This window comes from Enhydra lutris, unplaced genomic scaffold (assembly GCF_002288905.1).
Source record: "Enhydra lutris kenyoni isolate GAN:26980312 unplaced genomic scaffold, ASM228890v2 scaffoldscaffold10, whole genome shotgun sequence".
NCBI lineage: Eukaryota > Metazoa > Chordata > Mammalia > Carnivora > Mustelidae > Enhydra > Enhydra lutris.
The window spans coordinates 1,952,324-1,967,401 of NW_019154094.1; the positions used below are offsets into that span (position 1 = coordinate 1,952,324).

A 15,078-nucleotide genomic window follows, 5' to 3' on the forward strand; every position below is an offset into this window, starting at 1 on the left:
CGCACGGCTCAGAGCAGCTTCTGCGGTACACGTCAGCCCTAGGGCCAGAACTCAGACCACCCACGTTCTGCTCGGTGTTTCCATGCCGGTTCTCACTAGCTGGGGACAGCCACCTGCAACCACAGCCCAAATCCAGCTCACTGCCTGCTTTTGTAAATAAAGTTTTATTGGTATTGGCATAGCCACACACACACACACACACACACACACACACACCCTTTTTTTTTTTTTTTTTTTTTAAACATGCTGCTTTGCTACTTTACGGGCGGAACCAAGTGATCACTACAGGGACCATGTGGCCTTCCCAGCTGAACATACTGACCTTCTGGCCTTTAAAGTTGGTTGACCTCCCGCTGCCCCCCACCCTGCCCCCAGGCTAGAGCATGACCTTTACAACCATTAAATGCGTCCCTGAATCTTGATAGGGATCTGCTCTCCCGCCTTTGCCCCAGCCAGGATGTTTTCCTTGTGATGGGTTTTTTTTTTTTGCATTTTTACATCTGAAGAGCAGTGGGCCTCACAGCCTGGCTGGCCACAGGAAAACCCCGAGCCACGGCAGGGACTTTTAGCTGGTGGTAGAAGCTGCTTGGGCATCTCCCACCGGCACCGGGGATGTTCTGAGCCCCTACAGGCAAAGGCCCCCTGAAACATTCTATAAAAGTTGTTACAGGACCACCTGAACCCCCAGCAGCGTGGCTGCCCCTGAGGGGCACGACGCTGACGGACAGATACCAGGTGTGGGGCCCTGTATCCCTCGGGGCCCCGTTTCCACAACCTCCTGGGAAAGGCAAAACCGGGACATGTGTTCTAGATCTTAATTGCAGCCAAGCACATCTGTCACAAGTCAGATCTGAGTACAGAAAGAGAAACAGTTTCTTGTATGTAAATTACACCTCGCTAAGCCTTTTTTTTTTTTCCCCTAATTTAAAAGCTATTACTGCTTTCAATACATACGATGGCATCTCCACGATGCTCCCAGAACTGCAAGGGACCTGGCTTCCCACCCAGGTCGACCTCAGGGCTTGTTCTCCCCCACAGCCGGGCCCGGTGACCTCCCTGAGACTGTGTTCCGTCCTCAGCAGTTCCCCAGCTTGCTCGGGGCAGTGGGTTGGCTCGTGAGAGCGGCTTCGCTGAGCGTTAGGCTGCCGGGTCCCGGCTTTGTAGTTGGTGCTCCGCTGTGCAGGGGTAAGGTGCAGAGCGAGAGGGGGTGTGTCCGGGGAGTAGGGCGTTCTTCAGAGTCACAGCCTTGATCTCCCCATGAGTGCAGACCTCTGGGTGGTGCAGCACGCGGCCCACAACGAGGTGTGACACTCCCTGCCGTGTGCCCGCAGGCTATCACCGCCCGCGACTCCATGGCCAAGTCCCTGTACAGCGCTCTGTTCGACTGGATCGTGCTGCGGATCAACCACGCCCTCCTCAACAAAAAAGACATGGAAGAGTCCGTCTCGGTGAGAGCCCGCGCCCCTGCCTGCTCCGCCAAGCAGAGCTGGGGACGGCCAGGCCCTTGGGTGTCACACACCCTCGGCAGATGGCCTGGGATGTCAGGGGCCAAGGTGGCATGGCTTGGCATCCCGCGATGGGCCAGTTGCTCCAAGGGGCAGGCCCACGGGACGGGATGGGGTGCCATTCTCAGGACCCAGTGCCTGTGAACACACGGTGCCTTGTTCGCATATTACAGATTCCAAGGCAGCAACAACAGAGCGCTCAGGCGAGTGCAGAGCCCGCATAACCAAACAGGTCGTGTCCACCTGTTCGGAAGGAACAGGTAATGACTGTTTTCTGTCTTCCCAGTGCTTGTCCATCGGGGTCCTCGACATATTCGGATTTGAAGACTTCGAGAGGAACAGTTTCGAGCAGTTCTGCATCAACTATGCCAATGAGCAGCTTCAGTATTATTTCAACCAGCACATTTTCAAACTAGAACAGGTCAGGAAATGCGATCTTGTTGCTGAGGCAGCCCAAGGGGGGACGGAATGAGCCGGAACCGGGAACTCCCTCGGGGCCCGGTTTGCCGGTGAACCAGCCTCGGAATCTTTCTCTACAGAAGAGAAAGTTTGGGAAAACCCGGCCCACCCTTGGATGAGGTAGACACTGGGGGCATTTTTGTCCATGGGTCAGTTTTGTACCTTCTTTCTGCTCAGATGTGAAAATCCATCCAATGGGAGAGAACTAGAGAGGCCATGTAAGGATTTGCTTTGGTCAACACTTTGGATAATCTGTCTGCCATGTCTCCTCATACTGCAGTCACCCGTCTTTACCCAGGTGTTACCTTCACATTGGCGATCTGGACAGGGGGAAAAAGAAAAAATGATGGGCTTATATAAATAATTTAGCTGATTTTACTATAAAACTTTCCTCCGGCTATTGAGCCCTTGAAACGTGGCTGGTCCGCCTTGAGTTGTGCGGCAGTAGTGAAACGCGGCTGATGACCGACACATCGTGCAAAAGAAAAAATATAAAATGCCTCACTGATCATTTTTACATTGATCACATGTTGACACGATCATGGTTTGGGTATATTGGGTGAAACTAAGTATATTATTAAAGTTAATTTCACCTGTTTCTTTTTACCTTTTAACTGTAATTATTAGAAAATTCCAAGTCACGTAGGTCACTCGCACTACATGGCCTCATATCACATTATTGGACACTGAGGTTCCAGAGCAGGGGTGGCAAATGGCTGCTCACAGGTCCAGGCTGGCCCCACGACCTGTTTTCTTAAATCTTTATTGGCACGTGGCCACGCCCACTTATCTGTATCTCATCGGTGGCCTCCACGCTGCTGGAGCCGAATCTTGACAAAATACCACCTAGCTCAGAAAGCTTAATGTATTTACCATCTGGCCCTTTGCAGAGAAAAGTTGCTGGCCCCCTGGGACATGTTAAGTGTGATTTTAAGCATCTTGTATGTTTGATGTTGTTTTGTTGTTATTAATAATTTTTTCTTGTTATCGGTAATTTTATATAACTATGAATATATTTCCATTGATATAGCAATATGTGTCCTGTACATACAAATACGTACGTGCGTACGTAAATATATTCATATACAATGCATGCTGTGTAAGCGTTACCATAGCCACAGGGTAGTGAGGTTATCCGCTAAACCCTCAAATCCTGCAGGAAGAGTACCAGAGCGAAGGGATCTCGTGGCACAACATTGACTACACTGATAACGTCGGCTGCATCCATCTCATCAGCAAGAAGCCCACCGGGCTCTTCTATCTGCTGGACGAAGAGAGCAAGTGAGTGTCCACGGCCCAGTGCCCGCCCCCACCCCTGTCCCCACAAACCTGGTGCCCCAGCCCCTGGGGCCTCACCCTGAATCTGCACCATCCCCAAGAACCTCTGAGTTAGTCACACTCATTTGGCCACAAATCCTGACCTCACGCACGTAGCATTTATCATGGAAATATTAACACGTGCGGTGACTCGACTCTGAAACACGCAGGCCTGGGAGTCGTTAAGAAAGGGACACACGGGGCCTGAGTCCAGAAACTGGGCCCCAGGTTGGCTCATCCTTGCAAAGGGCAGCGGATTGGGGCCCCAGGTGCAGGACTGACCGTTGAGCCTGGCACCCCTCGTCCAGAGGACACCACGAAGCCTGGGATGGGTATGGATGAGGTGCCCCACGCTGGTCACCCAGGCGCGGTCACTGAAATTCACTCCCTGCATTTGTTTCCTGCGGCCCCGTCAATGACCGCGGAGCACAGGCAACTTCAAATGATAGGTGCGTTCTCTCACCGTCTTGGAGGCCATACGTGCAAAGTCAGTATCACTGGGCTGAAATCCAGGCATGAGCGAGTTGCACCCCCTCCAGAGGCTCTAGGGGGTGGTCCTTCTTCGCCTCTTCCAGCTCCTGGGCACGCCCCCACCCCACCAGCATTCCATGGCTTGTGGCTGTGTCACCGGGTCTCTGCCTCCATGGTTACATCACTCTTCCTGTCTCCGTCTCTCCCAAAGATTCCAGTCCAGTGGGTGAATGCCTCCCCTATGACCTCATCTGAACTAATGACATTCGGAAAGACCCCATTTCTGAATCAGGTCACTTTCCCAGGTTCCCAGGGTCGAGATGCAGACACAGCTTTCTGTCGACAACTTTTTATCGGCCCCTTGTCTGCTTCGGCAGTCCCTGTGGGGCTTGGTTGAGTCTGGCTCATCTCCTGCCTAAGACCCAGGCCCCACTTGGGACAGGGGACAGACACATCCCTTCATAGCTGGGATCCAGGTAGAGAATGTTCAGATAAGAGAACAGGCAGGATGCTAGGAAGGGCTGAACCATACTCCCAGGAAACCCAGAGCTGGATCCGGAGGGGGACTGTGAGGCAGGGCCAGGCCAAGCAGGGTTGGATCTGTCTCTGTTTAAAATCTTGCTATTTTTGTTTATCGTGGATTTTTTTTCTTTTTTTTGCATTGATCTGGATTTTCTAAAATAGTACATTAAAATAGCATTTATCCCAACGATGAGTGAGCAGATTCCTCACACCACACCCATTCCCCAGCCCTGGAAACACAATGTGCTTCCTAGCTAAGATTCTCCTCGCCACCATCTCCTCCTCAGTAAGCTGTGGAGCCTGGCCTTGGGCATCCCAGGCACACTGCTCAGCCCATGTTTGCGGTGAGGCCGGGCAGAGGCAGGGCGTGCCAAAGCCAACTACAGCCATTTCCTTCCTGGGAGGCAGAAATAGCCAGGTACAACGGGTCTCTTATTCTGCCCTCACCGCCCCCTCCCCCGGCCTCTCCCTATAACGGGAGCAAGGGCAAGACCTCCTCCATGACACAGCGTCCAGGTACACACAGATCTGAGACCAGAAGATCCCCCCTCCTGGGATTGTTCCCAGAAGCTGCCCCTAGTGGGCCCATGTCCCTGTCTTACCTGCGCCAAATGTCCGCCTTGACCTCGAAAGCCCAGGCCTCCCCCACCGAAGGCCTGCATGCTTATGCGGAGCAAGCGGCTGCCGCTGTTCCTGCAGCTCAGAGTTCCACATCCTCTCCCCAGCTTTCCCCATGCCACGAGCCAGACCCTGCTGGCCAAGTTCAAACAGCAGCACGAAGACAACAGGTACTTCCTGGGCACCCCCGTCATGGAGCCAGCGTTCATCATCCAGCACTTCGCCGGGAAAGTGAAATACCAGATCAAGGTGTGTGTCTGTCCGTTGCCATCGTCAGTCAAGGGCAGGAGGCAGGAGAGGGACAGGGCGGATGCCCTGGAGGCTGTTTACCTCTGGCATCTGCCTGGTCCATCCCCTCTGTTGATGGCGCGGGGCAAGGTTTCGGGGGCCCTCGAACCCAGGCCTAAGTCCCTGGCTCTTGCTGTCGAAGGCCCCAGGGACAGGACCTGCCCTCTGTTGCTGAGAAGCGTCCCACCCCACCAACAGCCCTTCCCGGGCTGGCTCCAAGGACCTTGGTGGTCACTGGAGAGTGACCGCCGACCTCCACCCCCTACCAGGACTTCCGGGAAAAGAACATGGACTACATGCGGCCTGACATTGTGGCCCTCCTACGGGGCAGCGACAGTTCTTATGTGCGGGAGCTCATCGGCATGGACCCTGTGGCCGTGTTCCGCTGGGCCGTGCTCCGGGCCGCCATCCGGGCCATGGCCGTGCTGCGGGAGGCCGGGCGCCTGCGGGCCGAGAGGGCCGAGAAGGCAGCAGGTATGGGGGCTTCTCAGTCCATGTTAAAGGGTACAGCTCTGTGGCCGTTCACCGTGTCAAGTGACCACCACCTGTCTTGCTCCAGAACTTGGTTCATCCCAAACAAGAGTTTCTGTACCAGGGTATAGAATTCACCCTCCTCCTCCTCACAAGGCAGGAAGGCACGTTCCTGTCCTTCCGTAAGGACAACCTGAGGCCCAGGGTAGTTGCGGGACTCCCACAGGGAACTCGGTGCTAGATACCAGCCACGGGGCTCCATTTCACAAAGGGCCTTGATTAAAAGCAGAACCAGGAGGATAAAGCCTTTATGAGAAGTAGGAATAAATAGTGCTGCCTGGGGGGTGGGGAGAGGAATCAACCCTTCACAGTTCCCAGCTCTGCCCAGATTTGAGTGTCAGGCTGTTTTGTCTTTCCTTTTTTTTTTTTTTTTTTTTTTTTTTTTTTAAATGAGTTAAGTCAGGATGGAAGCCTCTTCGGCCAGGACAAAGGCTTTCCAGGCCCCAGGCAGCCCCCACCTCCAACTCCATCTGTTCTGTGTCTGCAGCAGGTATGGGCAGCCCAGGCACCCGCGGTCCCCTGGGAGAGCCACAGAGAGGAATGAGCACCCCGTCGGAAAAACTCTACCGGTGAGCGAGACCTTGGTTTGTCCGAACTGAAGCTGGTACACGGCGGTATTGTTTAGAACAATGTGGGAAACCCCATACCCTCCGCCCAGGTTGGGGTTGACCTGAATAAGGAACCCAGCAGCCACTTGAATCCAGAGGACCCAGAAACAAATGGCATCTGGCTGCCACTTTTCTGCACACACAGGCAGGCCTCGATGCAGCGTCTGCTTAGGGAGATGTTGGACGGCTCACTTTACAAAGGATTCTTTTCATGGCTGGCCATGGCCATTGGCGGGTGGGGCCAGGGAGCCGTGGCTGGCTGCAGTGAGCAACAGGCTTGATTTAAGAGAACTTCCTCCCTTAGCCTGGCCGGGGAGGCCCAGACGCAGATAGGCCAAGTTCCTTCATTTGCTGTCAGAAACACAACGTGCCTTGTTGCATGCAAGATGATGAGGGTATTCTATGGCCACCTAGCAATGACCGAGGGCCTTCCACGTACCCCAGTTTGCACTAAGTGTAACAGTGAGCAGCATACGCTCCCAGGAAGGTGGGGTCAGGCCACACTGGATAGACCTCCAAGGCAATGACAAAGCCAGACGAGAGACACTTCTGATATCTTGAGAGAGCCAGGCAGGCTGTATTGAAAAGGGACCAGCTGAGCCAGGCAAGGCGGGCAGGGTGTGCTAGCCGTCGGGGAGGCACATGCAAAGGCCCTGGGGCTGCCAAGTTCCTAGCTGCTTTCTCAATACTCCAGATAACCAAGGAGTAAGTTAGTCAGTATTTAAACTTGAAAAGGTCGTTTTATTTTTGAGCCCTTCATAGTACAAAGTTCTTCAGGAGGTTCGTAAACATGTATGTACGGAGGTAGAGTTAGCACCCAGGTAAGTGACCATGAGTGACTTGGCTGAAAGCACCGTGTGTCGTTTTCCTGCTTTTAAAAGGTGCGTTTTTAAATCTGTTTTTTCACCCAAAGGGGGACAAGAGAAAAAGAAGGCATCTCTTTATTTGATTGTGTGTTCTCCACACCCCCCGCCAAAGACTAAATGTGGCCCCTGACCCACATTCACTAAAGGGATGCCAGTCTCCCCAGGGCCTGGCCCCGAGCTGCGGGTCCCACTCTAGGAGCACGTTTAGTTCATACAGATTCTCCCTTTCAGCTGCTCAATGCTAGATTTCTCATTTGACGGCTCTGAGGAGTTCGATATTAACGCTTTTGAGGACATCATTGCTTTCTATGAAAGCAAGAAGTAAGTAGAAGCAAGGGCCTTCGAACCCAAGACCAGGGACGCACACCAAGAGGAGCCACCGTCCCCAGGCGCTCAGCGTGGCGTCCAGGGCCAGGAGTGGGAGTCCGCAGCCCGGGAGACACCGGGGCCTACTGGGGACACTCTAGCCAGATCTGGCTGAGTCAGGGGGTGTGGGTTGAAGCCATAGGCCTTGTCCGGAGCTCTGGCCGCTGCGCTGACCGCTCAGGGTTTGGAGGTGAAATGTGACCCCTCTGTTGTCTTTGCTCTGTGCCTCCCTGGAGGGCAAGGGAGCAGAGGTAAGTGCCGCTGTAAGGCCCTTGGGCATGGTGCATGGAACACAGATGAGGGGCTGCCGATCGGGGTCTTTCCAGGCCAACTGCCCAGAGCTTAAACATGTACTTGAAATAAGTGGAATGAGGGATTTTGGGGGGAAAAAATGAACAAACCGGAACCTCCCAACTCACTTTGTAGTCACTGCTGCCTCGTTTCCAGACATTGGTCATCTAGATGTCCTTCGTGAATAGTCCCTTCCAGAGAATCTGATTTTCGTCTCTGATACATTCTCGTTCTCACGCACTGGTGCCAGAGTTTGGGCCTAGGACGTGTGCTCAGCCCTGAACCTGCAGTGATCAAACAAAGGGAGCTGAAAGAGATTGAATTCTTTGGGGCAAAGCACTCCTGCCACTAGGGTTTCATACCCTCGACGCTGGGCCACGTCATCCTCTGTGGTGGGACCGTCCCTGGCCCTGTAGGGGCTGAGCAGCGTCCGAGCCTCAACCCTCCAGATGCCAGCGGCACCCCGCACCCAGTCACTGACAACCACAAATGTCTCCAGACATCACGTGGAGAGTAGCATCACCCCAGGTGGAGGGCCACGGTGTGAGTTCCGTCCATTCCTCCTGAGGCATTTCTGGAAGCCAATAAGGAGGTCGACATATGGCCCTAGAACCAACCAGAAAAACGGATGAGCTATGTCCCACAGGCCCCCTCTGGTCTCCTCTTTTCAGTAGCCCATGGTGCTTGTTACACATTCCAGAAGGCTGTTCTAGAGGAGGCTTTTTTCAGTGATCTGAGATGCCGTGTTGCAAAACCCATTCTGCCTGAAGCAGGCCTGGCCCTCCCAGAGCAGGGGTATCCTCCGTGGGGTGGTCGGCCACTCTTGGCTGAACCCCCTTCTCAGTGCCGGTGGGAGACACAGCAGCGTGCAGACTCCCCAGCTGCATGTTTGGGCTCCAGTGGCCTGGGGATGGTCCCGACCGTGCTGGGGACCCCAAGGTGGGGGGCCTGCTGCTCTAACTCGGTCTTCTCCCTGTCACCGCACCCCGCCCCCACCCCACCCTCAGCGATTTGCATGACCAAATCATCAAGACCATCAAAGGATTGCCCTGGCAGGGTGAGGACCCCCGTAGGCTTCTCCAGTCCCTCAGTCGGCTCCAGAAACCCCGCACCTTCATCCTGTGAGTCCCCCCAAGGCTGCGGCGCCTCCCTGCCACCCGTCCCCCCGCAACAAGTGCAACGACTGCCTTCCCCTCGCTTCCAGGACCCTGGCCTGCGGGCTTCCTGTCCTGCTGAACTGGCCACTGCAAACATGCTGTCTCGTGGTTCCATTCTTAAGCCAGCCTGTGCTGAATGGCCCTCGTAACACTCCTGCCCCAGCATCTGCCCCGTGGCCCAGATCCCGGCCATCTCCCCAGTTCCCTGCACAGCTTCGCAGGAACGCTCCTCCCACAAAGCATCTCTTTTTCTGCCCCCAGACGTGCAGAGCAAGGCTTGCTTTCCCCGGCCCCTGGCCATTGTGAGCTTAGAGAGAAGCTGTCGGAGGGAGGGCGTCCAAGTTCATGCACATCCCCAGCAGTTCGAATGTGACAGGGAGGGCCCAGAAGCCGCACAGCGGGTTTGGACCTGGTCTCTTGCTCGCTTGCTCGCTCACTTGCCATGTGGCCTGAGTGCTCTGAGCTTTCGGCCTCTGTCTGCAAAGCGAGGGTGACGACTGGCACAGCACCAGGCAGCTACAGCCTCGGCCGACGGGGCACCTAGAGCCCCTCAGGGCTTGTGCCCACAAAACAGCTGGTTTTCAAATTAATTTTTATTGAGCCTTATTCTACCTCACGTGGGTTGAGATGCAATGTGACACACATAGAGCCTCACAGCCAAGCATCTTGCTCATCTGCGGGGCACCATTTCCTCAGCTGTTTTGTTTAAGATTTTATTTTAAGAGAAGACATGGGAGGGGTAGAGCGAGAGAATCCAAGCAGACTCCCCGCTGAGCACAGAGCCCAACACGGAGCCTGCTTTCACAACCCGTGAGATCATGACCTGAGCCGAAACCCAGGGTTGGTCGCTTAACCAACCGAGCCACCCAGACGCCCCTCCTCCGCTGGCTTTAAAAATGAGCCAAGCTGCAAGTTTGTTTTGTTTCTAAGATTTTTATTTATTTATTTGACAGCACAAGCAAGGGGAGCAGGAGGGAGAGGGAGAAGCAGGCTCCCTGCTCAGCAGGGAGCCCAGTGCAGGGGTCGATCCCCAGACCCTGGGATCATGACCTGAGCCGAAGGCAGACGCTTAACCAATTGAGCCACCCAGGCGCTCCCAAGCTGCAAACTTAAAAAAATTTTCTCTTTGTCTACAAGATTCCATAGTGTCTGAGAATGAGGGCCGTACCCTGCTCCCTTGCCCAAAAGATTGGCTTTGTCTTTTCCTTTGCACCGGTGTGCGTCCAAAATGTACTCCTGCCCAAGCCCCATTTCAGTTCTTTGCTAGGCACGTTCCCCCCACGGCCTGCCAGGGGGTCCTGAAGCGGCTCCGCGGGCCTATTTGGCATTTCCCAACGCGTAGAGAATAGAGCCAGGACACCTGCTGGGCTCCGGAATGCTCAATCCATTCAAGCTCCACGAGGGACAGTCCACTGTCATTTTTTGACACCTGTCAGCTCCCCCCATGGCTGGCCCCACACAGACGCACATTCTGCCCCGCCAATGACCAGCCGCCCCGAGCAAGAGGCTCCTGCCCCCCGGGGGGGGGAGGCGCAGCTGCTGAACCTGTGAAGCTCATGCGCAGCCGCAGAAGCTCCCCATGTGCACCCAGTGGGCCCACTAGGGCCTCAGACAGGAGGCGCGGCGGCCTCGTTGCACTTGTGTGCCCCGACTTTCTGCTTTGTCTGCTCTCACTCCGTCTAACCCGCGAGGCACTGCTTGCTGAACTAACCCAGATCCAGACACCGTGTTCCTTCTGTTCACAAAACCATTTTTAATATTTTGACAGGAAAAGTAAAGGTATCAAACAAAAGCAGCTCATTCCAAAGGTAAACATTCGCGACACCATCCGAGGCCCCTTGCTTTGCCTGAGAGCGCCTGGCTCAACTTGCTTTCTGGAAAAATAGAGGGCCGGGTGGGGGGAGGGAGGCACTTTTAACATCTCCAGCCTTTTAGTTCCTTCCTCTTCCTGCCATTGCCCCCTGCCCCCCTCCAAAAATAATTTCTCTGATCGAAATTATTTGGAGCAGTCTTGGGGTTTCCCCGAAGCAGGGCGTGTGTTGGGGATATTTGCACAAGCATGTTGATGGGAGCTCCCAGGAGGAACCTGAGAAGAGTTGGGGACGCAGGCTGGGCGGGGGGAAGACTGAGCAAGGAGGTGGGCTCGGCCTGATCGCAAGGAAGCCTAGGGCTGTGATCAGCACCAAAGAGCTTTCCCCACCCAGAAGCAATGGGACCCTTCTGTCCTCGCCATGCTTGGGGGGTGTTTAGCTACCATCCACCTCCAGAGGGCAGAACAGGATGCAGCACCTCCCAGGCGTTCCTGGGAGAGGAGACCCTGCAGCCAGGAAAGTCCCACCAGGAAGCGGGCATCCGCGCATGGCCAGTAGCCGAGACCCCTGCAGCTGGCCTCGGGTAATGTGCTCCCAGCCTCTGTCGAGTCTCCACGTACAGCGTGCAGACAGATTATGAAATGTACTAAAGGGAGAAAAACCTCCAGTCTGGCCAACAGACGGGATGGTGCTAGTTCCTCTTGTGAGCTGATTCTAAGGGTTGGCACACGTTGGGGGACCCGCCAGGGAAGCTCATGCTGAAGTGCCGGGCACTTGGCACCCCTGGAGAGGTCATCTCCAGGAGGAAGGTGACATTCTGGAGCTCTTGGCTTCTGGCCACTCGAGCCGCAAAAGAGGCCATAATCAGTTCTCCCGGAGCAGGTGCCATGTGCGAGACACAGCACAGGCTCAGCCCCAGGGCCGCCCGGGCCTCCTGCCAAGCCCACCAACCCCTGCCCTCCAGCAGCACTGTCCCATGACTGATCCTAAGGGCTGCTGCCCTCAGGAGCATAGTGCTGGCTCCCGGGCCTCTATGATGCCTTCCGGTGCCCCTTGGGCCCCCAGGGAGGGCAGGCCAGACCCCATGTGTCTGTCATAGAACCTGCTGGACTCCAAGTCCCTGAAGCTCATCATCAGCATGACCCTTCACGATCGCACCACCAAGTCCCTGCTGCACCTACACAAGAAAAAGAAGCCGCCTAGCATCAGCGCCCAGTTCCAGGTCAGCAGCCTGCAGGGGCGGGGGCGGGGGCGGGGGGCCAAACTCAGCCTGATGCTCTCGCGACCTGGCCACAACACACCCAACAAATGGTTCTCGGGCTTCCTGCCCTTGGCGCTGTTTAACATCTGGGGCTGGATCGTTCTCTGTGGTGGGGGCCATCCTGTGCGTTATGGGACATACAGTAGCGTCCTGTGGTTGTGACAACCAAAAATGTCTCCGGGTGTTGCCACGTGCTCTGGGGGATGGGGCAGAATCACCCCTGTTGTGAACCACTGAGTTAAAATAACAGGTTAGCCCATTAAGGTGACCACTGAACTGTGTTGTTAGGTCAGTTTCCCTTTTTTCCCTGGCTGCCAGGAAGCTCAGAGGAATTTTTTTTTAAAGGCAGCCCAAAGGTGGCTGCTGACCCTTACTTACCATCACCTTTTTTGTTCCTTTCCCCTTTTTCTCATTCTGAGTCTGTAGTGCCCACCTTGACTTTTTTTGGTAATCCCCTTACCTGGGAGCTCCTGCAAATCCTTTTTGTAGACAGCAGGCCAAAGACCAAAGTCATGGCAGCCATGCTTCTTTCTGAGGCTGACTGGCATTTTACATCCCCAGACGGAGTTTATCTGGCCCCACCCACCCCTCCTAATTTCCCACTGAGACAAATAGCTGGGAGACCATAGGAAGACGACATCTGTCAGCTCTGGGGACCCTCCAGCTCTCAGGCTCCCAGAAGTAGTGCAGCCTTCAGTCGGAATGTCCAGCAACAGCCTTTCATGTCCTGTGTCAGTGCTTATGCCAGCAAGTGACCTGGGTCCCCTCCCGCTGAGCAGCTTGCCTCTGGGGGTCCCAGCTGAAGACTTCTCCTTCTTTCCCCAGACGTCCCTTAACAAGCTCCTTGAAGCACTGGGGAAGGCTGAGCCTTTCTTTATCCGCTGCATCCGCTCTAATGCCGAGAAGGTGAGTAGCTCCCATGTCTTAGGGAGGTGAAGGCCAAGGTCTGGCGGCTTAGCAGGGTGTGCTCCCGTGTTGCTGTGGCCTCTTGGAGGGCGCAGAAAGGTCTCAAGGAACCAAGCGTTCACACAGGTTCCGGGAGCCTTAAATGGCCAGCTTGAGGTGGGGGGGCCTTCTCAGGAAGCAGTGAGGGCAGCCAGGTGGCCCACCAGGAGCAGGAACATCATCTGGAACGTGGAGGAGCCAGATCCTCCATCTGGAACATGGAGGAGGGACAGGTCACACATGCCTTCAGCACATCCCCAAATCGGCCAGTGCAGAAAACGCACCAGAAGGGAGGGTCTGAGGTCATCCGGCAGAAGCGTGGAGCTGCTGTTTATTTGATCTGAAAGTTTCTAGAAAAATTCATGGCGCACCAGTGGGGGCCCCAGTGCTGGCTCAGCCCTTGCTGCCTGGTTTCCTTCGCCCCATGGGTCCACTGGCCATTCTGTCCCATTGGGGACTTTGCTGGTGGCCATTCAGGATCTGGGCCTACCCCCTTTGCCTCTACTCTTCCCATTTCCCTGGTTTTCCCCTGCTCCTGGGTTGCTCTGCTGACATCCAGAACCCAGCTTCCCCCTAACAGGTTCTGTGGCTTCTATCCTCCTGGGCAAGGACCCAGAATCCTCCTCTGGGCCTTCACCTGGCTGTTCCCTGCCCATTCCTTCCTCAGGACCCAGCCCAGGGTCTCCTTACCTGTTGGACCCCTTCCAGGGGACCCTGGCAGTATCTGCCCCATTCACATACGTTCCTGGCTCCTACCTCCAGACCTTACTTCCTCTTGGCTTTTTGCCCTAGTGGGCCTAGTATTTACACCCCCCACCCCCGGGCCTGGCACAGAGTATGAGCTCAGTACCGGTTTTGATTGGAGCCCTTAAAAACTAACTCTTTGTTGGGGTGCCTGGGTGGCTCAGTGGGTTAAAGTCTCTGCCTTCGGCTCAGGTCATGATCCGGGGGTCCTGGGATCAAGCCCCGCGTCTGGCTCTCTGCTCAGCTGAGAGCCTGCTTCCCCCCCTCTCTGTCTCTGCCTGCCTCTCTGCCTGCTTGTGATTTCTGTCTGTCAGATAAATAAATAAAATCTTAAAAAAAAAACAAAAAAACTCTTTGTAGAACATCACCCTAAAGTAAGCAGTAAGAAATGGCACGGGTCTCCCCGACACCAGGGACTAGAGCAGATCAGATCCCAGATTTTCCAGAAGAGATGAATACTGCTGAGCAGGCCCACCTCTTTATTCCAAAAAGATCGTCTGGAGCAAGGAAAGATGGATCCCTGGGTGGCCACAGCTGCCATGCTGGGGACAGTCCTGCCCAGCCTGGGCCCTGCCTATGCTCTCCAATCGCTCCTATGTCTGGAATCCTACAGGACCTTGTCCCATAGCTCTCCATCCCTGACCGCTCATACCCCGTTTCAGAAAGAGCTGTGTTTCGACGATGAGCTGGTGCTCCAGCAGCTGCGCTACACGGGCATGCTGGAGACAGTGCGGATCCGGAGGTCAGGCTACAGCGCCAAGTACACGTTCCAGGTGGGTGACACGCGCATAGCTGTCATGACGTGGCAGGGGGGTCGCTGGACGCCAGGCACTTCTCCACCCAGCACTATTGGCATTTATACCAGATTATTCTCTGTCATGGGCGGGGGGGGGGGGGGGGGCAGATGTCCTCAGAAGAGGTGGCTGGGCACAGGCCCAGCCTGGAAGGATACAGAGGTGTCAAGCCAAGCTGGGAAGAGGGAGTTGCACGAGCAGATCCCTGCACAGATCTGCCCTCTGTTGAGCATCTCCTGTGATGGACGCTTTTATACCCATCTCTTCTATTCCTCCAGCCAGCGGCGAGAGGTCCTGTCTCCCCGGGGTTGTTAGAAACGCAGAGGATCATTAGTGACCTCAAATTAGGCAAGACCAAACTGGCGGCTGCTAGAGCAGTTTCTTGACTTTAGCCCTGTTGACCCTGGGGCTGCCTGGTCATTCTTTCTCAGGGGGCCGCCTTGGGCATGATGGACATTGAATACATCCCTGGTCTCTACCCACTCGATGCCAGGAGCACCCAGCCCTCCCACATCGGGAGCACC

The 15,078-nt window shown here is 55.2% G+C and overlaps 1 protein-coding gene across 1 annotated transcript in view; it reads left to right on the forward strand.

The window, feature by feature from the left end:
* LOC111143844 (myosin IXB) overlaps nucleotides 1–15,078 on the forward strand; it is a 65,948-nt gene that overhangs the window by 34,692 nt on the left and 16,178 nt on the right. Inside the window, exons 8-18 of the mRNA XM_022497791.1 lie at nucleotides 1,332–1,448; nucleotides 1,792–1,926; nucleotides 3,124–3,245; nucleotides 5,000–5,141; nucleotides 5,450–5,654; nucleotides 6,202–6,280; nucleotides 8,850–8,963; nucleotides 10,768–10,807; nucleotides 11,910–12,032; nucleotides 12,897–12,977; nucleotides 14,423–14,533. Coding sequence (XP_022353499.1) covers nucleotides 1,332–1,448; nucleotides 1,792–1,926; nucleotides 3,124–3,245; nucleotides 5,000–5,141; nucleotides 5,450–5,654; nucleotides 6,202–6,280; nucleotides 8,850–8,963; nucleotides 10,768–10,807; nucleotides 11,910–12,032; nucleotides 12,897–12,977; nucleotides 14,423–14,533 — 1,269 coding nt within the window. The remainder of the gene's footprint in view (nucleotides 1–1,331; nucleotides 1,449–1,791; nucleotides 1,927–3,123; nucleotides 3,246–4,999; nucleotides 5,142–5,449; nucleotides 5,655–6,201; nucleotides 6,281–8,849; nucleotides 8,964–10,767; nucleotides 10,808–11,909; nucleotides 12,033–12,896; nucleotides 12,978–14,422; nucleotides 14,534–15,078) is intronic.